General features: G+C 40.7%; 1 protein-coding gene across 1 annotated transcript in view; it reads left to right on the top strand.

Moving 5' to 3' along the window:
- The window catches only part of crebbp.S (CREB binding protein S homeolog), a 70,551-nt gene extending 46,784 nt beyond the window's left edge, over nucleotides 1-23,767 (top strand). The window contains exons 12-31 of the mRNA XM_018239249.2: nucleotides 304-428; nucleotides 2,317-2,496; nucleotides 2,616-3,038; nucleotides 6,404-6,559; nucleotides 7,950-8,133; nucleotides 9,576-9,694; nucleotides 9,845-10,084; nucleotides 10,186-10,274; nucleotides 10,526-10,606; nucleotides 11,444-11,500; nucleotides 12,777-12,854; nucleotides 13,876-13,943; nucleotides 14,295-14,445; nucleotides 14,788-14,934; nucleotides 15,058-15,171; nucleotides 17,458-17,623; nucleotides 18,455-18,622; nucleotides 18,765-18,926; nucleotides 19,843-20,124; nucleotides 20,232-23,767. Of these exons, the coding sequence (XP_018094738.1) occupies nucleotides 304-428; nucleotides 2,317-2,496; nucleotides 2,616-3,038; nucleotides 6,404-6,559; nucleotides 7,950-8,133; nucleotides 9,576-9,694; nucleotides 9,845-10,084; nucleotides 10,186-10,274; nucleotides 10,526-10,606; nucleotides 11,444-11,500; nucleotides 12,777-12,854; nucleotides 13,876-13,943; nucleotides 14,295-14,445; nucleotides 14,788-14,934; nucleotides 15,058-15,171; nucleotides 17,458-17,623; nucleotides 18,455-18,622; nucleotides 18,765-18,926; nucleotides 19,843-20,124; nucleotides 20,232-22,361 (5,120 nt within the window). The 3' untranslated portion in view covers nucleotides 22,362-23,767. The remainder of the gene's footprint in view (nucleotides 1-303; nucleotides 429-2,316; nucleotides 2,497-2,615; nucleotides 3,039-6,403; nucleotides 6,560-7,949; nucleotides 8,134-9,575; nucleotides 9,695-9,844; nucleotides 10,085-10,185; nucleotides 10,275-10,525; nucleotides 10,607-11,443; nucleotides 11,501-12,776; nucleotides 12,855-13,875; nucleotides 13,944-14,294; nucleotides 14,446-14,787; nucleotides 14,935-15,057; nucleotides 15,172-17,457; nucleotides 17,624-18,454; nucleotides 18,623-18,764; nucleotides 18,927-19,842; nucleotides 20,125-20,231) is intronic.
- Nucleotides 23,768-26,153: the final 2,386 nt, after the last annotated feature.

Genomic DNA, 26,153 nt, shown 5'->3' with positions numbered 1-26,153 from the left:
GAATGTATAAACTGACAGGTTTACAGGATGTTCTGTGACGTGGATAACTTGTTTTTTCTGATGTTGCCTTATCACGGTTGTTTCTTATAACCTGTCAATTATGTATGCTAATGTAAGGTTTGTTATGCCTGTGTGTGTAATTGCTTATACCAAATAAAAATCTCACCTGAGTTAAAAAAAAAAAAAAGTTCTCAAAGGTGATCAACTCTTTTTAGGGTGTTATTTTATGCTCCTTGGAAATATTTGCACATTACAATGACTGTTAAATACAGCAATTGTTTTTGTTTTGATGTGCATCCCCAGGGATGAACCAGTTCAGTAATATGCCCATTGGGAATGTTCAGATGCCCACAGCTCCTATGGGCCCCCGTGCAGCCTCTCCACTCAACCACCCTGCCCAGATAAACAACATGGGATCGGTGCCAGCTGTAAGTAACACCAACCTATAAGATTGTTAGCAAACACCATTATCAATTTTGAGCAGTACAAGAATGGTGAAATCAGTCTTCGTTGTGTGACAAAATAGGGAATGGGCCCTTTGGAGAGTCTGAGAAATGCCATAGCCTATGCAGATGCTGCTCGTTCAGTATCAAAAATAAGAACTGGGTAAATTAAAGGCTGTGCAAAATATGTTTCTAATATAGTTAGATGAATATGTAATGTATAAAGGCTGCAGTGACTGTGTGGAACAGAACAATATTTCCTGCTTTGCAGGTCCCTTGGTTTCCACTGATTGGTTACTAGACCGTAACCAATCAGTGACTTGTGGGGAGGGGGGCACATGGGCATAAGTTAGGATCAATTTCAAACTCACTGAACAGTTGATTGACTCGGAGTTAGAGAGCTGAAAAGCAGGAAGTCGTGTTCTGTTGTATTCGACATCCGGTTACTCCAGCCTTTATACATTACATTTTTGGCTAACTAGCTCAGAAATATTTTTTTATTTTGCACAACCTATCTATTTACCCAGTTTTTATTTTTACACTGAACTGGTCCTTTAATAAAGCACCATTTTGATGGAGCTGCACAGGGATTGTGCGAGATCCTTAAATTTTTGTTCTGTAACTGCTAATGGACATTAGAAAACTCTGTCAAGGCTGTTTAATAGTTAATAATCAGCTACTCTCGGTAGAGGAATCTGTGTAGATAGCAGCCAACAGAACACATACCACTATTTCTAATTAATCTGTCCGTTGTCTTTCTTGCACCTTGGTTTTATTTGGGATTATGGGAAATTTCTCAATCCATTCAATAATACTTAAAAAAGCAAATATTTTTTTTTATTTATTTATTTTTTGCTTTGGTGTGCCAAAAGTTAGGCACCTCCAAGTGATTGCATTTACTTACCTCACCCCCGGGCTGGTGCTCCTATCAGCATTAAACTGCACTTACCCAGGGTTCAACCACCAAGCGATCCTCTTCCAGCTTCTTCTTTCTTCATGTGGCTGTGAATGCATGGTAGAGTAAAAAGCCGAACCAGCTGTTAAATTCTATTCTGCGTGTGTATGCCCTGGGAAATTTGAAGAAGTGAAGAAGACTATGACTCCATAATATTGCTTGCTGGCAGAACTCCAGGTTGGTGCAGATTTCTGCTCATAGGTGTCTGATATAAAAATACAACGACTTGGGGGTTCGTTACTTTTGGCACCCCCCCCCAAGCTTAAAAAACTTTCCTTCTCCTTTAATAGAGGTGTGTTTACGTGTAACATGTCATTAATGATGATCATGCAGAACTTAATCGGTTGCCCCTAAGCTGTCCCTGATTGCACTTACCACTTCCAATGCTCTGCTCAGGCTTAAAGGGAAGCTTCAAAAACTTCAGAATGAAAGAAAATGTAATTCTAAGCATCTTTCTTCTATTCTCCTATTAATTAAACATTATCTGTAGTGTAAAGTTAATTGTAATTGCATTGAAAAAGCAGGAGCTTTCCATTTATCTTCTGCACTTTGGGATCTGACTGTTGAAACAGTGCAGCAGAAGTCAGAGAGCTGATTAACAAACCCAGAGACTAACAGCTTTCAGTTTCAATTACGTTTCACATTCATTGAAATCTTAAATTGAAATATAATGTATATTGGAAAATTGCCTAGTGATACCACCTTTGATTTTGCAGAAAAATTGGATGGCGTCCTCCATTAACTTGCCTGAGTTCAGCTTGTCAGTCTCTCTGGTCTTGTGGCAGCTCAGGGGCCTGTTTGAAACAAGAAGTGTGGTGCTGCATGATTATTAATACCCATTCTTTGTAGATATAGGAGCATATCAATGGTTTAATTGGTCAATCATTGCTGATTTACTTTATTTGTTTGCATGTGTAGATGGCCATGTCTCCTTCCCGAATGTCCCAGCCACAACCTATAATAGGTGCACATGCAGGCAGTATGATAGGGCCGACACAAACACAGAGCCAATTCTTGCAACAGAATCAGTTTCCAGCAAGCGCTGGCACCATATCTGTGGGATTGGGCCAGACTGGAGCAGGAGCTGCAGTTTCTCAGGTAATTGTTTTTTTCTTTTTTCTTTTTTTTTTTTAAATAGTACAAGTGGTGTGACTTAGTCATGAAATTCTGGGATTGTTTCTAATGTCCCCCTCCCCTTTTCCTTCCACGTTTAACAGCAGGGACAAGCACCGTCTGCATCTCTGCCCATCAGTAACTCCATGAACATGTTAGGCCCACAGACGAGTCAGCTTCCGAGACCAGCACTTTCCCAGTCACCCCTTCATCAAACCCCACCTTCTGTTACTGCTTCTGCTGCTGTCATGCCACCAGTACAGCACCCTGCTCCAGCTGCTATGACCCCTCCCCAACCCACTGCACCTGCTCAGCCATCCACTCCGCTGCCTAATCCTGGGCATGCTCCAACTCCTGGCTCTGTTCCTAATGCCATGCAGTCACAAAGCACCCCAACAGTGCAAGCGGCGGCCCAAACGCAGCTCACTCCACAGCCGCAAACACCTGTGCCCGTTCAATCGGTACCCACACCACAGCCGGCCCAGCTGCAACCTACGTCTGTGCATGCACCAGCTCCTGGCACTCCGGTAAGTGTATTCTACTTTAATAACATACTTTAAAACTGAATGTAACACTAGCCAAACACTATCCTGTATTGGTTTCATGGTGTTCTACTGCAATGTCATAATGCTATGCTGCTAATTTTTCACATTTCTCCAGTGTTCAACTGACCCAACAAAATCCATACCCTTAAAGGGATACTGTCATGGGAAAACATGTTTGTTTTTTTTTCTACACTGAAATCCATCTCTCAAAAGAGCAAATCTATTTGTTTATATTTAATTTTGAAATCTGACATGGGGCTAGACATATTGTCAGTTTCTCAGCTGCCCCCAATCAGGTGACTTGTGCTCTGATAAACTTCAGTCACTCTTTACTGCTGTACTGCAAGTTGGCTTGATAAATGGCCCGGGTGGCCCGAAACGTTGCCCTGTTTGAAATATTTTGATACAATAAATTTCACGTTTATTCAAATCTACGGAGTGCTGCTGATAACTGCTTTGACTGCAAGTTGGAGTGATATCACCCCCCCACCCCAGCAGCCTAACAGAACAGAACACAAGATAACGGCTCCCTGGAAGATCTAAGAACAGCACTTAATAGTAAAAGCCAAGTCCCACTGAGACTGATTGTTACATTAAGTAGGAGAAATAACAGCCTGCCAGAAAGTAATTCCATCCTAAAGTGCAGGCACTAGTCACATGACTAAACCAGGAATTCAGGATTCGGTTCGGGATTTGGCCTTTTTCAGCAGGATTCGGCCGAACCGAATTGGTCGGGAGGGAAATCGCGTGACTTTTTGTCACAAAACCAGGAAGTAAAAATAGTTTCCCCCTTCCCATCCCTAATTTGCATATGCAAATTAGTATTCAGTTCGGTATTCGACCGAATCTCTCGTGAAGGATTCGGGAGTTCGGCCGAATCCAAAATAGTGGATTTCGTGCATTCCTATTCTAAACCAAAAAAAACGTTTCATTTGCAGTTCACATTAGTATTTTTTATTGTTAGCGGTGTTTGAGATGAGCAATTATTGGCTGAACAGAGCTACAAGTCAGCAAGAGTGAGGGTTAACTGAATGCAGGAAGTGAATTGAAAATATATAGACCGTATCGACACTCTCTGAACTTTAAAGGGGAACTGTTGCAAAAAATTAAAAATATAATATAAGCTTCCTCATACTGAAATAAGAAATCCAATCAATTAAACATTCTGCATTGTTGTTTTTTTAATCAAGTTTATGTTCACTATTCCTCTCTCCGCATCTGATTTTCTTCCTTCTGTCTTCATGCAGCAGTTGGGTGTCAGATGAATGATCCAATCTATCTTATAGGGGGGGCTTCCTTTTCTAGCAGATGTATTAGAGCTCACTCAAATAACTGATTCCAGTACAAACAAGATCTAACAAATTAACTGCCTTTTGTACATATTCTGCATGTAGAGGATTTCTGGTCATTTTAACAGTGAGCTCTAATACATTTTCTAGGCAAAAGGAGCCCCTTTATAAGATGTATTGGATCTAACTGTCAATGAATAATCTGACACCCAACTGCTGCATGAAGAGAGAATGAAGAGAAACAGATGCTGAGAGAGGAATAGTGAACATAAACTTGATTATTTCAAAAACGGCACAGAATTTTTAATTTATTAAATTTAGAGAACTTCTTCAGTATGTTGAAGCCTATAATACATTTTATTACATTTCATTTTCGCAATAGTTACTCTTTGAAGCGAGTTCTTGAGCTGAAAGCTTGGTCCATAACTGCTAAAATCTCGAATAGTTTATTATAGAAAATGAATGGATGTAAAAGTGCTCAGTTGACCACTTCTCGGTAAGTTTACATTAATTTATTTTTGGGATAAATCTACCTCTGATGTATTTTTGATAATGATCTGATTTTCACTGGCTTGTGACCAGAACAAAAAATGATGGCACAAAGCAGTAGGATATAACTCTATTCCTGGTTTGTGAATTTAATTTCGCAAGGCACAACTAAAAGTGGCCATAGACGCACAGATATCGTACAAAACAAATTTTCGTAGGATATTCGGTGTATGGTGGGAAAAGAGCCGAACGATATCGTCAGAAGACTTGGATATCGGTCGGCTCGTCGATCAGGCTGGACGGAAAATTTTGATCGGGTTTTTGAAGGCTCCCAAACATCGGCCATTGTTGGTGCTGAATTGTCAGATACAGGTAGAATTCTATTGTTTCTATCTGTATATCTACCTTTATATCTGACGATCCAGCTCTACGTGTGTATTGAAACAAACTATATTTCTTGGAAAGATCGTAATTGTTACGTCTATGACCACCTTAACCGCAGTACAGGTGGCGCTGACTTCTCATGTTCATCCTAATATACACAATACACACAGCACACCAATCATTTATTTACTAAAATGTCTGTATGGCAGGTCATTCATGGGCTGATATTAAAGCTTATTAGCCTGTTTATATCCGTCCAAAACTAGGCTTCCCACATATCTGTTTGTGCTGCCTGGAAAAAGCCCCACGTATAAAGATAAATGTTTGTCAGTATCTACGAAACTATGGCTGACCGTCTGATCCACACACTACATTGTGATTTTTGGAATTAGAACGCTTAATTTTTTTTTCTCTTCCTACTGTGCTTTTAATACAGAAACTGAATCTAAAACAGGTTTAGACCCCACCTAGATCTGAACAGGGAGTGACCGCCATTTATTTTCTCTCTTTCTTTCTCTTTCTTTCTTCCTTATAACTCCAGCTGGCAAATTTTTTTTTCTCATACCTTATAAATCTTCTTAGAGACTAAGATCACTGATGAATATTATATATGTATGGTCTTGTTCACAGATTAATCTAGCTTCCATATAAGCAAGTTAAAGGATGTGGTTCACCTTTAAGTTAACTTTTAATATGTTATAGAATGGCCAGTTCTAAGCAACTTTTTAATTGGTGGCCTTTACATTTTATATATATATATATATATATATATATATATATATATATATATATATATATATATATATATATATATATATATATATATATATATATATATATTTATTTGTTATTGCTCTTCTTTCTATTCAGGCCTCTCCTGTTCATATTTCAGTCTCTTATTAAAAGCAGTGCATAATTTGTACCCTAGCAACCAGCTGGCTGAAATTGCAAACTGGAACTCAAAAACCACATAAACACCATGAAAACCAATTGCAAATTGTCTCAGAATATCACTAGACTTCTGGTAAAGTACCATATAGACAAAATATAACATCAATCACTCTTTGAGGACTACATAGGTATATAATTTCTGTGGGCCACAAGGTCCAACTGGCCTGATTATTAATAAATGTTTCAGTATTTAGTTTCTATTGTTTCTTTCCACCCCTCCCCTAATTATCACAGGCAGCAGCAAGTGTAGATAATCATGTGCGGACCCCAGCTTCTGTTGCCAGCACGGACAACCAGCCAGCTCCAGATCATTCTATGACAGAAGTGAAAGTAGAAGTGAAAATGGGAGAGCCAGAGGTGTGCGAAAACCAGGTGGAGCCCAAAACAGAGGTAAATAATAATCTGACCCGCATGATCGTTTGAAACTATAGCAGGATATAAAGCTCATAAACGTTTCTTACAAGAATAGCTAAAAGTACAATAGAAAAGGCACAGTATGGAAGATCTGTCACTGCCATCTGTTAAAGGAGAACTAAAGCCTAACTAATGAAGTAGGCTAGAAATATTGTACATTATGTTTTGTGCTTCTGTACCGGCCCAAGGCAACCACGGCCCTTTAGCAGTAAAGATCTGTGTCTCCAAAGATGCCCCAGTAGCTCCCCATCTTCTTTTCTGCTGATTCACTGCACATGCTCTGTGCTGCTGTCACTTACTGAGCTTAGGGACCCACTCACAATATACAGTACACATAGAATAGAAATGGCACAATATAAGGCTGATTAGTAATTAATACAGATAATTACTACATGGCAGCACAGAAACCAGTGCAATTAGCATCAGAATTTAATAACCAGCTCTGTAGCATCAGCTTATATTACAGACAAACCTAATTTTCTGCTTAATAATTTGCGACGACCCCTAAGCTTAGCTTCTCAACAGCTGCTCAGAGCCCACTGAGCATGTGAGTGTCACAGACACTTTCCAAGATGGTGACCCCCTGTGACAAGTTTGAAGTCCTGGATCATTGCTGCTATTGACAAGCTGAAACTTTAGCCTCGTGCAATAAGTTCACTATATAAAATATGGCATTTTTAAGGTTTAGTTCTAGGTTTTGAAGCCCTGGTTGACCAAAGTAGAATTGAATATATTCCCGTGTCATTAGACCTGGCTTCATGCACAGCTCATGTTGCTGTTTTAAACTGTAGCTCCCAGCATTCATAAAGAGCTGTGGTGGTGATTAAAAGCTCACACTTATAGTGAACTAGTTGGCTCCTCTCTCTCTTCTATCTCAAGGTTAAATTATATAGTTTAAAGAACACTGAATCCTGGATTTGGTGTATCCCTTATAGGTGGAATGAGCAGATTCAAGGGGGGAGGGAAAGGGGATTCTGCTATGGTCCATCTGTGCTCTTCTTGTAAATAATTGTAAGTCTTCAGATTTAATATGTGCCAGATCAGTAGTATGACAGTTCTTTAAAGCAATTAGGGATGCACCGAATCCACTATTTGGGATTCGGCCAAATCCTTGGTGAAAGATTCGCTGAATGGAAAGGAAAAAAATTAAGTTATTTTGTGACAGTCACGTTATTTCGCCACCCGCCCCTTATTTACATATGCAAAGTCGGTTTGGCCGGGCACAAGGATTCGTCCGAATCCTACTGAAAAAGGCTTAATACCGAACTGAATCCTGGATTCGGTGCATCCCTTAAAGCAATCAATATGCAGTGACTAGATACCATTTATAAACTGGAGTTCCATTTTTGCACTGATTTCTTTGCAGGTGGAACCCAATGCTTCCACTCAAGCGAAGGAATCGGTTTGTGAGGGTCCTGAGATCAAATCGGAGCCAATGGAAGTGGAGGAAAAGAAAACTGAAATAAAAACGGAGAACAAAGAAGAGGAGGAAAACGGTGGCACCAATGGTTCTCTTCAGTCCACTTCACCGTCTCAGCCACGGAAGAAGAGTAAGTAACTATTGTCTGTCTTTAAAGGGGTTTTTCACCACCTATTTTTTTTTTTCTTCAGTTTTAGTTCAAAAATAAATACTTTTTCCAATGACTCTCTCTATTTTGTGACTGTTTTTTTCTAATATTGAAGTGTAAAGTTTAATTTTTCACCTATTGTCTTTCTAAACAGCTTGTCACTGCTTTATACATTTATCTTTGTCGCTGCTGAGCAGAATCCCTGGGTTTCATTAAAGGCAGTTGTTGATACAATAGTTGCTAATGTTCCCACAGATGCTGCTGAGAAATGTATCAACTAAATGTAATAAATTGTAACAGTTTAGAATCTGCACCTGAATTACTGAGCTGTCAGACTGAAACACCAGAGACACGAACATTCAATTTTAAAGGGGTGGTTCAATGTGTGACCGTTTTTCTAATATTAAAGTGTAGAGTGTCATTTTTCACCTTCTAAAGCAGCTCTGCGAGGGGAGTCGCCGACCCTGTAACCTGTTCTACATTGATACATATAGTTGATACATTTCTTGACTTTGTTCCTGCTGAGCAGAATCTCTGGGTTTCATTACAGGCAACTGTTAGACTTGATACAATAGTTGCTAATACTCCAGAGATGTTGCTGAGAAATGTATCAACTAAATGTTGCAAAATTGTAACAGTAGAGTCTGGTCTGAATTACTGAGCTGCCAGACTCAAACTTAGATTTTAAACTTAGATTTTGGAAAAACAGTAAAAAAAAATAAAATAATGGAAAGTAATTGAAAAAAAGTCTATTTCTGGGGAACAATCTAAAAACAACTGAATTGGAAAAAAAGTGTGGAAGGTGAACAACCCCTTTAAACTTAAGTTGTGGAAAACCAGTAAAAAATGAAAAGCAATTGATAAAAGTATTTATGGAGAAAGCAATAAACTTAAAATGCATAATAGTATTTAAGTGATCCATGGGGCAATCTCTGGATCACCTTAAAGGATAAGTATGCCGTTTATATTAAAATCCTTCAAAATTACTCTAAACACCCCCACAAATAACATAATTTCTTGCAGCATTCAGATTTGTTTTGTTTCTCGAATACAGCCAGTTGAATTGCAGCTTTTAGTTTCTTTGTCTAGAATGACACCCCACTCATCCTTTCTCCGACCATGAAGACATCAAAGCGGGGATTCCCATTGGAGCAGAGGCAGTGAGCATGCTCAGTAGGCACTTCTTTGCAGTCTTTATTGTCAGAGAGAAGGGGTTGTCTGGAAGAGAACAGTTCATTATTTTGGGGAGCTGATTATAGTAATTTTAGAGACGGGGAAGTTTACTTAACATTTAAAGGTTTATTTGGTAGGTAACTATGTAAAAGCTTTTATATTTGAAAAACGTTCTGTACATGCATGCACAATATGTGTATATATTGTAGTAACTGCTTCCATAAAAATAAACCAATGTGTGTCCATTTCAGTTTTTAAGCCTGAAGAACTGAGGCAATCTCTGATGCCCACACTTGAAGCCTTATATCGACAGGATCCAGAATCCTTACCCTTTCGCCAGCCTGTTGATCCTCAGCTGCTTGGAATCCCAGTTAGTGTCACGTTCATTTACACTTAAGAATTTTTTATCCTGTCCTTAAGACGCATTTTTTTTAACTTTTTTTTTTTTACTATTCCCTATGTTTGCGGTTTTCCCTAAAGCCATTCCTGTCTGACTATCTTTCTTCCATTGTTGCTGTAGGATTACTTTGACATCGTTAAAAACCCTATGGACTTGTCCACTATTAAACGAAAGCTGGACACTGGACAGTACCAGGAGCCGTGGCAGTATGTGGATGATGTCTGGCTAATGTTTAACAATGCCTGGCTGTACAACAGAAAGACCTCCCGGGTCTATAAATACTGCAGTAAGCTTGCGGAAGTCTTTGAACAGGAGATAGATCCCGTCATGCAATCTCTTGGCTATTGCTGTGGGGGCAAGGTATGGGATAAGGGACATTTTTTTTATTTTTTATAATGCGTTTGTGTATGGAGGTGATTATGTTGTATGGCTATTAAGTATCTTTTGTCTTCTCTTTGCAGTTTGAGTTCTCTCCTCAAACACTATGCTGCTATGGGAAGCAGCTCTGTACCATTCCACGTGATGCTGCCTACTTCAGCTATCAGAATAGGTGAGCTTGTGCTGCAAGATAAGAGAGTCTGCTTCCACTGTTTAGCTTGCCCTGGAGAGCCTGCAGCCAGGCCAATTTTGCGGTCTGCTTATAGCGTGCATTATTTTCAGACTATTCCATGAAATTGGAGGAAATAGTTGATTTTCCACTGTTTAATCCGTCTATTACTGTGGTAGTAGTATTCCCAGTGTACTTTTAAATGTGACTGTTTTTCTGCAAAAATTGATTTTGCTTGTCTCTTCTTGCTGCAGATACCACTTCTGTGAAAAGTGCTTCACAGAGATCCAGGGGGAGAATGTAACTTTAGGAGATGATCTTTCACAACCTCAAACGTAAGTAGATACTCCACATCCTCAATTCCGGCAACTGTTAATACAAGCCACTTGTATCCTTATTGCTGCACCAGTGTGTGTATATAGGAGGCTATCCGAGGGAAAAGTAAGTTTTCTCACCCAAATATATAACCACAATGAGTATAATGTTCCCTCAAAAACCGTTATGGTCCATGACAGTCTTTACTGTGATGTGTAAATGTTATGTTAGTGTAACAGTGTGGGGACACTCTCTCTCGATTCACTGACTTTACCTGTTGAGTTGGATAGAGTATTTACATTGCACATCTGTGGGAGAAGCTTATGTTGCTCCTGAACACGCTCATCGACCTTTACTAATGTCCATAACCTCAAATCGTAAACAATATAAAAAAAAATATATTTTCTACAATATGGGGTTAGTCAAAAAATAGATGATTTGGCAAATACAAAATACAAACTATTAATCTAAAATTCTTTATGGCAGTTTTTGCTCTTGAAATCAAGGCATTTAGGGGCAGATTTATGAAAGTGTGAGATTAGTTAGCAACAGAAAAACTCACCCACTTTGTATTTATTCCTGTGGGATTTTTTAGAAATCTCTTTATCAAATGGCGAACTCCATTGATAAATCCACTTCAAAAAATCCCATGGGAATGAATGTAAAGTTTTAACACATCCATGGCCCTGTAAAATTTTGTTTTAATTAATTAGTGCCAGAATCCAGTATTTCTGTGGTATCCGGTGCTTTTTGGCCAGAAAGTTTGATTTCCCTGTCAGTGAGCATATGCCAACCATTTGGAACATGCCACTGCAACATGTTTAAATAACCTGGTTTCATGTTTTGTTTTCATCCAGTACAATATCCAAGGAGCAATTTGAGAAAAAGAAAAATGATATGCTTGATCCAGAGCCGTAAGTAGCAATTAGTTTTTTTGGTGGTGCAGCTACTTCAAATGTTCTGCTATGTATCGTATGCATGCAATGTTGATAACGGATTGATGTTTTTATTGCTTTTAGCGTTAAGCCTCAATTTCTGCAAGCTGCTTAAAGGGATACTGTCATGGGAAAAATTTTTTCAAAATGAATCCGTTAGTGCTGCTCCAGCAGAATTCTGCATTGAAATCCATTTCTCAAAAGAGCAAACAGATTTTTTTATATTCAATTTTGAAATCTGACATGGGGCTAGACATTTTGTCAATTTCCCAGCTGCCCCTGGTCATGTGACTTGTGCCTGCACTTTAGGAGAGAAATGCTTTCTGGCAGGCTGCTGTTTTTCCTTCTCAATGTAACTGAATGTGTCTCGGTGGGACATGGGTTTTTACTATTGAGTGTTGTTCTAAGATCTACCAGGCTGCTGTTATCTTGTGTTAAGGAGCTGCTATCTGGTTACCTTCCCATTGTTCTTTTGTTTGGCTGCTGGGGGGAAAAGGGAGGGGGGTGATATCACTCTAAAGCTGGCCATAGATGCAAAGATCCGATTGTACGAATCATCGTACGATCGGACTTTCCCTTCTCCCGACCCGCCACTAACCATTCAGATCAAAGTCTTACCAGTCAGATTAGTTAAAGAACAGATCAGCAATGTTCTGCCCCTGACAGCAATCGTACGATATCTATGTCCAACCAAAGCTAGTGACAGTCTCCCACTGAAAATCGTACGATCGGCAATACACACAGAGATATTATCGGCAGCCGACAGAAATTTTCCAACCTCACCGATCGACCAAACGACCGATCTCCGCCGGACGAAAAATGTCTGGACTCTCCACACACAGTCCGAAAATCGTACGAATCCTCGATTCGTACGATCAGATCTTTGCGTCTATGGCCAGCTTTACTTGCAGTAAAGAGTGATTGAAGATTATCAGAGCACAAGTCACATGACTTGGGGCAGCTGGGAAATTGACAATATGTCTAGCCCCATGTCAGATTTCAAAATTGAATAAAAAATAAATCTGTTTGCTCTTTTGAGAAATGGATTTCAGTGCAGAATTCTGCTGGAGCAGCACTATTAACTGATTCATTTTGAAAAAAAATTTTTTTCCCATGACAGTATCCCTTTAATATTTTGTTTTTATATAATATTGATATTCATTTTTTTTATGTGTATGTCTTGGTCTTGGGTGCAACAGTTTGTTTATTCTAAATGCCAACTCACTTTATGCTTAATGTTTGCTTCTCCCACCAGTTTTGTGGACTGCAAAGAGTGTGGAAGGAAGATGCATCAGATCTGTGTCCTACATTATGATATTATTTGGCCATCTGGGTAAGTCCGACATTGCCAGATTGTTTAGAATAGAATATTCTCTGATAAACTGTTCAATGCATCGAATAACTCGCATTACTTGCGTAACATTGAAATAAAGTATTTCCATTGTATTTTGATACTACTGAAACTATGAACCAGCCTTTATTGTGTGACTTAAAGGAAAACTATACCCCTCAAACAATGTAAAATACATACCTTTTCAGTAGTGGGTGCCATTGGATAATCAGAAAATAGAATATTACCATTCTAAAAAAAAAAAAAAAAAAAAAAAAAGGGCCACCCCTTAAGCTACCAACATGACTGACATTAGGTCTACAGTTGGTTATTTTGTTTGCTGGCTTCTCCATCACTGAAATTATTCTATACTGGGCTCTGTTTCCAACTGCAGCAGACATGGCCACCCAATAACATTCCTGTTGATTCCTTTTACCTCTTTAAAGGTGACAATACATACATAGGTAGGTTTTAGCTGCCGATTTGGCTCCTTCGGTCCATTTTTGCAGTTTATCTGCCTGTGTGTGGGTCACTCCGACTGGCTTTTATCAGTCCCTATAAAAAGAACCCTTTCATGATGTATTTATAATTCTGGGTAGATATCCTACTGGATGCAATGCCAGAGGAACTGCACATACCCGGTCTTTTCATCTCTGCAAATTTGCCATGAAATATTCAATTTTATAGAAAATTTTAAAATAGTGATGCTGCTGGTGGATAATCCCCAATAGCTGGCTGAGATAAGCACATCCTTGCTGAATAGAGGGTTGTCCAGGCAGAGCTTTTTGTTGGCAGATTGCTAGGAGTTTGCAAACTGGGGGCAACAAAAGTTTCTGCTGTAGAGAAACTTTGATAAAGAACCCTTGCTGTTATTTCAAGTTCATTGTGTATTTGTTTTATGGGGGTTTCTTGTTTGCTATGTGATTTATTTATTTATTTTCTTTTAATCATATTTTGTTCCCTGACTCGTTTGGCTTTCTCTCTCTTTTTTTTTTTTTTTTTTCTTCTTTTTTTTATAATTTAGCTTTGTCTGTGAGAACTGCTTGAAAAAAACAGGGAGAACAAGAAAAGAAAACAAATTTTGTGCAAAGAGTGAGTCCTTTATGCTTCAAATTTCATCTGACAAATTAACAGCTCCTGCATGAAGCCATGTTTTAACTTGTATACACTGAAGGATTGGCAGCAGTTATGGAGGAATGTAAGAAGAGGTGCAAAGTATGCCAGGCTGTATTAACCCATAGTTACAGATCAACTGTGTGATTTTAAACAGGGGGCTGAATGGAAACTTGCTCATAGGCGATTAGAGCAATAACTAATTTTGCTCCTTTATTGTATTGTCCCTTAGGTGTGCTTTAGGAAGCCTATTCTGCTTCATGTTCAGTTACAACTCCTAGCCTTAAGTTATGTTTTTAAAAAATTTAAATTTCTACTTTCCCTCCTTAGGGCTCCAAACCACCCGACTAGGAAATCACCTAGAAGAGCGAGTAAATAAGTTCTTGCGGAGACAGAATCATCCAGAGGCTGGGGAAGTGTCTGTAAGGGTTGTGGCCAGTTCAGATAAGATTGTGGAAGTGAAACCTGGAATGAAATCCAGGTATGATCCATAGTTGCAGAAGTTACCTACTTAAGGGGGGACGTCAATGGAAGATAAACGCTAATCTTCAGCATACTTGGGTTTGACTGGGTAAATCCTCGTGTTTACTCTGGGGTGACATCGTTGACAGGAGTTGTCTTGCTTTTTTCTCAGTTTGTTTAAACACTCAGGTTGAATGGCAGGCAGTCTTCTAAACTACATTTTATTTGCCTCCAAGGTCTTCCCAATTGCTTCTCCAGGTCATCCCCACATTTTGGAGCCCCTGCTTTGAACTGAGCTATTGAGATGGCTTAAACTGTATGTATTGGGCTGCATAATGAATGTTTTCTTGTTTTTTGTTAGGTTTGTAGACACAGGAGAGATGCCAGAATCCTTCCCATACCGTACAAAAGCTCTGTTTGCCTTTGAGGAGATTGATGGTGTAGAAGTGTGTTTCTTTGGCATGCATGTACAGGAATACGGCTCTGACTGCCCTATGCCCAACACCAGGTACTGTCCAACAGACCATGAAAATTCTCACTAATTTTATTATATTTGGCTGCATAGTACTTTCATATATGTTCATCTTGAGCTGCAATATTGTTTATAGTGATGCATTTCTCTCTACAATAGACGGGTATATATCTCCTATCTGGACAGCATTCACTTCTTCAGGCCACGCAGCCTTCGAACTGCTGTGTACCATGAGATACTCATTGGTTACTTGGAATATGTGAAAAAACTTGGGTGAGTGTGCTTGAACAAGAAATTACTTCTTTCTGTACCAGGGAGCAGTGCATTATTAGCTTTTTTTTTTTTTTTGGTGTTAGTATTTTAGCATATACTTCAACCTACTTTATATATTAATTAGGGATGCACTGAATCCACTATTTTGGATTCGGCCGAACCCTCAAATCCTTCGAGAAAGATTCAGCCGATAACCGAATCCTAATTTGCATGTGCAATGGGAAGGGGAAATCATTTTTTACTTTCTTGTTTTGTGACAGTCAAGCAATTTCCCTCCCTGCATATGCAAATTTGGATTCGGTTCGGCCGGGCAGAAGTATTCTGCCGAATCCTGCTGAAATAGGCCGAATCCCGAACCGAATCCTGGATTTGGTGCATCCCTAATATTTAACACTACTACCTTGTAGAAATGTGACCTTGTATGGTTTAAATTTGGTAAGAAATTAAGGGCTAAATGAAAGGCATGTTTTTTTTTAAAGGTTATGTTTTATTCGTTTTAATAAACATTACAAAAAAGAAAAAATTATAGTAATATATCAATAAACATGTGTACAGTTAAAACATGCGACACTGGTCCTGAATTATTTGCTCTCAAATGTTGCAGTTTAGATTGAGGTTTAATTAACATCAAAAGTCATTACGGGTACCATGTAAGCATATGTATTAACCGGTTGCAGGATCATTTCTAGGTTGCACGCCCGGGCCCATTTCCCACCAAGGACTCCATATCTTTTTAAATTTATCTGCTGTGCCTCTTGCTTTATGGGTAAGCTTTATTTTGGGTATAGTTGAATCAACTAGGTTAATCCAGGAGTCCTTTGTGGGAGGGGTAGGTCCCATCCAGTGCATAATCACACATTTCTTAGCATAGAATAATAACGCTCTAAACCTTAAAGGGGACCTGTCACCCAGACACACAAAGCTGTATAATAAAAGTCCTTTTCAAATTAAACATGAAATCCAATTTCTATTTTTTATTAAAGCATTCATGGCCGTTGTAAGCTCATTTAAAAATCTCAGCTGTCAATCAAATATTGTCTGCCCCTCCTCTATGCCTTAGGCAATTACTTTCACTTTCCATTGAGCACTTCCTAGATGTCACTGCTCTCCCCACATTCCCCCATTCTCTTTAACATTTAATTGTGTAGCCAGTACATGGAAATGGACATCGGGTCCCCTATTCTGGTGCACAAACAAGATCCTGAGATGATGCAAGGCTTGTCTTAATAACAGTGTGCACAAAATGGCTGCTGCCTGCTTGCTATAATTTTGAAATCCCAGACTGAAGGAAACAAGATTCAAATACTTTATATAGTGTAATTAAAGTTGAGTAATGTGATAAAATAGGATTTTAAATAATTTTTTTGGGTGACGGGTCCCCTTTAATCTTGCACTGACAGTGGGTACAAGGTGTTCCACCACGCCCAGAAGACACACAGTGGGGGAGAGTATATGTGGGAACTCCAGTGTGTTTGCTAGCGAAGCCATTACTTGCGACCAGTAAATATTTATAATTGGGCAAGACCAGATCATGTGTAGAAAGTTGGCTTCAGGAGTTCCACATCTGGGGCAGGAGTCATTGTCCTTCTTACCCATTGCCTTTAGTTTAAGTGGGGTGATATATAGTTGATGGAACACCTTGTACTGTATCAGTCTATCCCTTATTGCTATCAAGCTTTTATACATATTTTCTGTTGCTTCGTCCCAGTCATCCTGGGACAGCTCTGGAATGTTTGTTTTCCATCGTACCTGAGCTGTATGGAATGGAGGGGGGACACTGGCTAGAAGATTTCTGTATAGCCTGGACACCAACTTTATCGGTTGCTCAGCTATGAGGGTCTCTTCAATTGTCATTGTGGAAAGGACAGGAGAAAGTGTACCAAACTGGGCCTTAAAAGTGTGCCGAATTTGGAAATATCTAAAAAGTGGGAGGTTCTGAGATGTACATTTGGCTCGAAGTTCAGTATGGGAAGGGAAGGTACGGTTTTGCAAAAGATCGCCCAGGTATTTGATGCCCTGCCTTGGCCAGAAGAGGAAGTCCTCCAGGTTTCGGAAGTGAGGCAGATTGGAGTTGCCCCATAGTGGTAAGAGGGGGTTGAGCCGAATAGGTCCTTTCTTAAATATTTTCAACACTTGGGTCCAGGCTCTATGAGGAGTGGAGATGGTGGATGGCAGACTGCCTGCGTCCGAAATTTTCCGGTGGGGTAAATGAAAGGCATGTTTAAACCATTTGTGGGTTGTACTTCAGATTTTCATGTGTTTGAGTACATTTCTTCCTTCCTCAAGCTATGTCACAGGGCATATCTGGGCTTGCCCACCAAGTGAAGGGGACGATTACATCTTCCATTGCCACCCAGCTGACCAAAAAATCCCCAAGCCTAAGCGTCTGCAGGAGTGGTATAAAAAGATGCTGGACAAGGCTTTTGCTGAGCGCATTATTCATGACTATAAGGTAAAGGAGACGGACACCTTTGCTTTCTCTTAACTTGAAAATCATTATGAAAATAATCAGTCTGTGCTTTTACTGCTGACGAGTTTCATTAGGGGCGAGGATGAAATCTCATTATATGAAATCTTGCTTTCTGTGGCGTGAGACACAAGGGTATCAACCATGGCTCCCCTTGAGTCTTATTGGTTATCTCTTCATGGATGCTCACTTGATGCTTTTATGACTCTATCAGATATATTTGTGTCTAATTGGCCTCCAAGTCATGTAAGGTATTCCTAAGGAATAGGAATGGCTGCTATATGTAGTTCTTTAATTTGGGAATTACATCTGAAGACGATGACGCACAGGAATTCTGAATGTTTTGTTGCCTAGGAACTATAGATCCAGGGATAGTTTACAGAAAGCCAAGAATTCCTCCCCACTTATTTCAGTGATTAGTCAGGTCATTGCTAATCAAATCAGTGTAAAGTGATTTGGAGCATTTTGTTGCCCTGCAACAGCGCTATTAAATGTCAAACACTGTGTACTAAATGTCCCTCTGCTCTAAAAGCCTAGTATGTAGATGCTCTTTGACCTATAGAGTTAATCCATGACAAAGAAGCCTAGATAGCTGAACATGGGGATGTGGGCTATATGTATTGTGGTGTACTCTGGACAAATGGCACATCTTCCATAGTGAAGCAGCAATGACAATCCTTTATCTTCCAGACAACCCCCCCCAACCAGCTCTGACAGCTATAACTTTCAGTAGCCTGAAATAAACTCTTAGCTAGTGTTCAACCATTGTTCTACCAGAGTAGGCATAAACTGAATTTGCTGCTTGCCTTTTTATAGGATATCTTTAAACAAGCAACTGAGGATCGTCTCACTAGTGCCAAGGAACTTTCATACTTTGAAGGAGATTTCTGGCCTAATGTTTTAGAGGAGAGCATCAAGGAACTTGAACAAGAAGAAGAGGAGAGAAAGAAGGAAGAGAGTACAGCTGCTTGTGAGATCCCAGAGGTACATATCCGCTAGTATAAATAACTGACCTGTCTCTCTTTGAGACATGGTGAATGCACCTTTTGCCTTTTTGTTTCCATATTGTGCTCTGCAAAATTGCATGCAGTGTGATGTAACTCAGTCTTGTCTGTTCTGCACATAGGGCTGCCAAGGAGATAGCAAAAACGCCAAGAAAAAAAATAGCAAAAAGACCAACAAAAATAAAAGCAGTATGAGTCGCTCCAACAAGAAAAAAATCAACATGCCTAATGTTTGTAATGATCTGAGCCAGAAGCTCTATGCCACCATGGAGAAGCATAAAGAGGTACCGTACTATGAAATTTCATACAAAATATGTAAGCAAGTAGCACTTAGTTTCTGTTTAATGTCTTAAGGTTGAGTAGGTTGGGCTTTGGTAAAAGCTGAGCTGCTGCACATTGGTATTTTTCCGGAAAGTTAAGACTTGCTTTTAAATTTACTTTAATGCATTCTGAAGCTGCAAGAGGGACAAAAATATTTTATTAAAAGATCAGTAAACCTTAAAAATAAGTGAATGTAAAATTAATATGGGTACTATTCTAAGCACTTTTGCAATATAAATGTATTTATTTTTAGTTCCAAGATATTAAGGGATACATGTACTGTTAAAGGAACATGAACACAAAAAAATTAGTGTCTTAAACTAATGAAAATAATAATGTACTGTACTATAGTTGTTTCTGCAAAAAACATCAGTTTCACCAATACAAGGCAACAGTATATTGTCATTCCATTAAAACTTCATTTTTTGGTGTTACTGTTCCTTTAAAATGAATGCATTTTGTACAACAGCGCCAAAATCTGCTGGTTATTATCAGACCATTCTGACCAAGTAGCCAAGGAAGTTGTCAGGAGAAAGAAAGAGGCTGCTCTGATGTTCTTCTGCTTAGGAAAAAAAACATTAGAAACTTTTCTCCAATCTTTCCTAAGAAGAACATCAGAGCAGCCTCTTTCTTTCTCCTGACAAATTCCTTGGCTACTTGATCAGACTGGTGGGAAACTGACCAGCAGGTGGCATTAATTTTACATTTACTTATTTTTAAGGTTTACTTATACTTTATTGGACCAGTAACCAGACAATTAGCAATGTTTTTCATAAATTGTGCATGATTTTAGCAAAACCTGTAAGCGTTTGTTCAGCAAAGAATTTTTTTTTTGTTTTTTTAATTTAAAATTAGTTCTTAATTTATTTCTTCTTTTAGGTGTTTTTTGTGATTCATTTTTATGCTGGGCCAGTTATAAATTCCCTCCCACCCATTGTGGACCCGGACCCACTCTTGAGCTGTGACTTAATGGATGGAAGGGATGCATTCCTTACTCTAGCTCGTGATAAGCATTGGGAGTTCTCATCGCTGCGACGTTCCAAGTGGTCCACACTTTGCATGCTGGTGGAACTACACACACAAGGCCAGGACCGCTTTGTCTACACCTGCAACGAATGCAAACATCATGTCGAGACACGTTGGCACTGCACAGTGTGTGAGGTGAGTGTGGCCTTAATGTTGCTGTTAAAGTTCCACCAAAAATTTGTAGTCAGATTCTTCAAATTGCTTCAGTTTTTTGACTGAGTTATCCCTTTGTTTCCCCTCAGGATTATGATCTGTGTGTGAACTGCTACAATTTAAAGAACCATGAGCACAAGATGGTGAAATGGGGTCTTGGGCTGGATGATGAAAGTAATGGCCAGGGTGATGCACAGTCTAAGAGTCCTCAGGAGTCCCGTCGGCTTAGCATTCAGAGATGCATTCAGTCCTTGGTGCATGCCTGTCAGTGTCGCAATGCCAATTGTTCCCTTCCCTCGTGCCAGAAGATGAAGCGGGTGGTACAGCACACCAAAGGTTGCAAGCGCAAGACTAACGGTGGCTGCCCTGTTTGCAAGCAGTTGATTGCCTTGTGTTGCTACCATGCTAAGCACTGCCAAGAGAACAAATGCCCAGTGCCCTTCTGTCTAAATATTAAACAAAAGTTAAGACAGCAACAAATTCAACACCGGCTGCAGCAGGCTCAACTTATGCGACGACGGATGGCCACTATGAATACCCGAGCTGTTCCTCCGCAGAGCCTCCCATCCCCTACCTCAGCAACTCCTGGAACACCTACACAGCAGCCGAGCACCCCACAAACTCCACAGCCTGCTCCACAACCATCTCCAGTAAGCATAGCTTCACCAGGCTTCCCCAGTGTTCAGAGGACTCAGCCCCCAAATGTAGCATCACAGGGCAAGCCAACAATTCCAGTTCCACCCGTGCCTCCCACTCAGCCCACTGTGCAGCCCCCACCAGCTGCTGTGGCAGCTGCCCGGCAAATAGAACTTGAGGCACAACAACAGCAGCTGTACAGGGTCACCGGCATTTCAGAAGGGATGACTAATGCACGTCCTGGCATGGTCAACCCATCTGTTGGATCTGTGAACCCCATGCCGCAAATGGGTATGAATGTGCCACGCCCTGGTCCCATTGGTGCACCCCCTATCATGTCAGGAATGCAGCCTGGGCAGTGGCCGGCAGCTCAGCTCCCTCAGCAACCTCAAATGCAGCAGAGCATCCAGCGACCAGTGATGCAAATGGCCACTCCACAGCAGGCAGTCGCAGGACCTCGTTTATCAGGCGTACCACCACAGCAGGCACGTAATATAGCACCTGCACCTAATGCCTTGGTGGATCTACTGCGTACCCTCAAGTCACCAAGCTCTCCACAACAGCAGCAACAGGTGCTTAATATTTTGAAGTCCAATCCACACCTAATGGCAGCTTTTATTAAGCAAAGGACTGCTAAATATGTGGCCAATCAGCCTGCAATGCAGCCCCAGCAAGTACCCCAGCAGCAGCCACAACAAGCTGGTATGCATCCACAAGCCGGCCTGCAGAACATGAGCCCCATGCCGGTTGGAGTGCCGAGGGCAGCTGTTCCTCAACAGCAGGGTCAAGGCATTGGTTTGATGAACACGGCTCATAATACTAACCTAGCAAATATCAACCCGCAATACCGGGAGATGTATCATCGACGACAACAACAGCAACAACTGTTGCAGCAGCAGCAACAACAACAACAACAACAGCAGCAGCAACAGAGTGGAGTAGGTATGGCTGGGGGATTGCCAGCCCATGGGCAGTTCCAGCAACCCCAGGGAGCATACCCACAACCACAAGCCTTGCAGCAGCAACGCATGCAGCATCTTTCTATCCAGGGAGGTACAATGGGACAGATTTCACAGATGGCACAGCCGGGCCTTGGCAATGAAGGTTCACAGACAAGCCTCCAGCATGCTTTGCATCAACGTATCCAGCAGCAGATCAAGCAACAGATTGCTTCAGGACAGGCTAATTCTATGAGCCCACAGCAACACCTTCTGACTGGCCAACCCCCCTCTTCCCATTTACCCACTGGCCAACAAATTGCAACTGCTCTAAGTAATCAGGTGCGTTCACCAGCCCCTGTCCAATCACCTCGGCCTCAGTCACAGCCGCCACATTCCAGCCCTTCGCCCCGTGTACAGCCGCAGCCCTCCCCGCACCACGTTTCACCCCAGACAGGCTCTCCCCACCCAGGCTTGGCAGCCTCTATGGGTAACTCCCTAGACCAGGGTCATTTGGGAAACCCAGAGCAGAGCGCCATGCTTCCGCAGCTTAACCCCCCCAATCGTAGTGCCCTAACGAATGACTTGTCCCTGGTCGGAGACACTTCAGGGGACACCTTGGAAAAATTTGTTGAAGGGTTGTAGCATCTGCAAAACGGCTGTGAACTGGAGGAACTTCATCAATGGAGGTTGGGGTTTTAGAACCCCATACATCTCCTGTTTTGTTATATATAAATATAAATATATAAATATCTTATCTACCCCCTCAGTGGACATTATTTTAAAATACATTTGTTTTGCCTATTCTTTTGCTGGGTCTGCACATCAGGGAAACAGGGCCTCAGTCTGGACTGAGACCCATGCCCCATGCCTCCCTTTCTCCAGGCTAACCCATGCGCTGCCAGAGAAGTTCTATAGTGCGCTGTTGAGCATCGCCACGCCCCCTTCTCTAGCAGTGGTTGCTATGACAACTGGACAGATTTGTTTTTGGGGATATTAGAGCAGTGAAAATGACTGGTTCCTTGGGTCATTTTTGTCTGGCAGTAATAGTGCTTAACTGCCCTAGTTTTATTCTCACTCTGGCCTCTTATCCGTCAGCCATCTTGTTCTGGCAGAGTGTAATTACGCCGATACGTGTAATTTCTTTATATTTCTTCATTTTTTGAGGACTGTCTTACTTGGGTGTTTTTTCATCTTGCAGCTGCAGAGCCAAAAACAATGGAAAAAGGGGGGTTGTTTTACCACTTGTAATTGTAACATATTCTCCAGAAATATCCACATTTCCATTGGACTTCAAAAAAAGAGAAATGGGGGGCTGCAGGTGCGCTGTAAAGAAACACATTTTGATTTTTTTTTTTTTTTTAATTTTCTCTGCTCTAATGTATGACTACAGAAAAGCTCTTCCACCCAAGCCGAACCCCCCCTCCCTCTGTTTACATTTTAAAAAGGAGTCAGAGGGAAAAGTCGTGCAATCTGATTTCAGCCTCAAATCAAAAACTCTAATTATTTCTATTTTATTATTATTATGTTTTTGTTTTTATGGCTGGGGCATGAGACATACTAGTTCCTGCAAACATTTTTTTGGGTGGTTGTAGTTAAAAAAAACAAACAAAAAAAACAAAAACAAATTTCAAACAATCACAATGTTAAATCATGCAAGTTCTACCGGTATAAATAAGAAGAGCTTGGGAAAGAGACTCTGAATCACTGTACAGAATGTTAGAAGGATTGAGAAACACAATGGGAGCATTTATCTCGATGACCTTAACTCTTTTGCTGCCAGAGGGGTCAAGCCGGGCTTCATTGACCTCTCTGACAGTGGAGTGGAAATACTGTCTTGACAGCAGCTATTTTCTTGCCGAGTAAAAGTGTACATGGTATTAAAACTTCAGTGTTCTGGGATTTTTTTTTTTTTTTTTTCATCCTTTTTTTTTTTTGTTTTGTTAATGAAAATTCTGTTTTCAACATTGTACGCTGGACTATGCATGTTTTTTTTTTTTAATTGTATATAAAGTATTGCTTAAAATTGATATAAATTACTGAAATTTTTACCATGTATTCTATTCCTTGCAGCCTTGACCTCACTTCCATCAGGTTAGACTGCACCACACTTAAAATAAACCAATCACTTTACTGGTTCATGAACCTACTCTAAGAAACCCACTCAGGTGTCGGGGTCCGGTGAGTTAAACTCCAGTTGGAAGTCCACCTGCCGTGGCTGTATAGACTATAGAATGATCAGTAGAGGGACTAGAAATCCCTGATCTTTTCTGCTGCATGTGACTTGAAAATCATGTGTATTGCATGAGTGATCCTATCCGAAACAAAACACACAAACCTCTCTGTTGTAGGGGTTCTGTTAAAGGAGCACTAAACCTTAAGGGTCAAGGCAAATAGGCAGATTAGTCACCCTGCGACAAATTTCCTCCTCTTCGGGGCGACTTCTCCCCGAACTGCATTCCTGCCGGCTAAAATGTAAATCGTATGCGGTATGGCACTCTGAGCCCTTCATTTCCGAAGTTTACTCATGAGGCGTCTTCAGAAGACGAAGTGCTCAGAGTGCCATCCCCGCCAGGCGACTAATCTCCCCGAATCTGCCTGTGTGCCCTTATCCTAAAAATGACTATCGCTAAAAATGAAGTTTTTTTTATAATGAACTTATTGCACCAGCCTAAAGTTTCAACTTGTCAATAGCAGCAATGATCCAGGACTTCAAACTTGTCACAGGGGGTCACCATCTTGGAAAGTGTCTGTGACACTCACATGCTCAGTGGGCTCTGATTGGCTGTTGAGAAGCTAAGCTTAGGGCTCGTCACTAATTATCCAGCAGAAAATGAAGTTGGTCTGTAATATAAACTGATGCTACAGGTTTGCTGATTATTAAATTCTGATGCTAATTGCACTGGTTTCTGTGCTGCCATGTAGTAATTATCTGTATTAATTACTAATCAGCCTTATATTGTGACATTTCTATTCTATGTGTACTGTATATTGTGAGAGGGTCCCTAAGCTCAGTGACAGCAGCACAGAGCATGTGCAGTGAATCAGCAGAAAAGAGGATGGGGAGCTACTGGGGCATCTTTGGAGACACAGATCTTCACTGCTGAAGGGCTGTGGTTGCCTTGGGCTGGTACAGAAGCCCAAAACATAATGTACAACATTTCTTACTACTTCTTTAGTTAAGCTTTACTTCTCCTTTAACTACTCTTGTGGCTTCGTCCAGGGCTTCAAGAGGACTTCATTGATACCCTGCCAGTACTGTCAAATATCTACAAAAGGCACATATACCTTGGATACCTTTATTTTGGTGGATGTCTGTGCATAGCTCTTGTCCTGGCTTGCTGCCATCTATATCAGAAGGTTCCAAATTTTCCACCCCAGAAGGGGCATTATTGTATATGTAGAGACTTCCTACAATAACCAATGTGGTTGAGAAGCTTTACTTCTCCCTTTAAGGGTAGGACTACATGGACATTTTCGGCACGATCCGACGCTCTGCGACAAGTTGCATGCAACAAAAATAAGGTAAGTGAATGTTTTGCCGCATGGCGTCGCAGCGTTGATCCAACTCGTCTGTCTGACGTCTGCATCTGGCAGTCGTGTTGCATCTGATTAACGCTGTGACGCCATGCGGCAATGCATTCACTTACCTTATTTTTGTTGCATGCAACTTGTCGCAGAGTGTTGGATCGTGCCGAAAATGTCCATGTAGTCCTACCCTAAAGGAGAAGGAAGTGCCAAAAGGTAGGCACCCCCCAAGTGATCGAATGTCCCTTATCTGGAAGTATATAGGAGTAAACTGCACTGGCCTGGGATTCTTCCAGCAGGAACTACGGAGCGATGGTCTTCTGGCTTCTTCTTTCTTCAAATTTCCTGGGGCAGGCGCATGTGCAGTAGAATTAAATAGCTGGCTTTTTCATTAAAGGAATTGCTCAGGATAAAAATAAAACTATGTAAATAGGCTGTGCAAAATAAGTTTTCAATATAGTTAGCTAAAAATGTAATGTATAAAGGCTGGCATGACTGTATGTGTAACATAATAGCCACAACACTATCACTTTGGTGCGCGCTGGAAGAATCCCGGGCTGGTTGAGTTTTCTCTTAATAGGTGTAGCGGCCCAGGGGTTACAGGTAAGTACGTGCGATCACTTAGGGGTGCTTAACTTTTGCCACCCCCAAGGAAAAAGACCTTTCCTTCTCCTTTAAGTTGCTAGAGGAAGTTGGATCAATATAAAAATCACTGTTGGACAGTATTATCAATTATATAACACTCAAAATGTTTCTAAAATCGGTACTACGGCTTTGAAACATTTTCTGACACACCTTGCTTGGTGATGGTAGGGATATAGTGTGGCAAACTCCAGGCTACACATGAGTGCTTCTACTAGTAGGCAGATTCTGGCCCTCTTGGTTGGTGAATATGACCTGAAACCTGCG

The sequence above is a fragment of the Xenopus laevis genome, chromosome 9_10S (assembly GCF_017654675.1).
Source record: "Xenopus laevis strain J_2021 chromosome 9_10S, Xenopus_laevis_v10.1, whole genome shotgun sequence".
Classification (NCBI taxonomy): Eukaryota; Metazoa; Chordata; class Amphibia; order Anura; family Pipidae; genus Xenopus; species Xenopus laevis.
The sequence above is the reverse complement of the archived record's forward strand: the minus strand, read 5'-3'. Positions and strand labels throughout refer to the sequence as shown.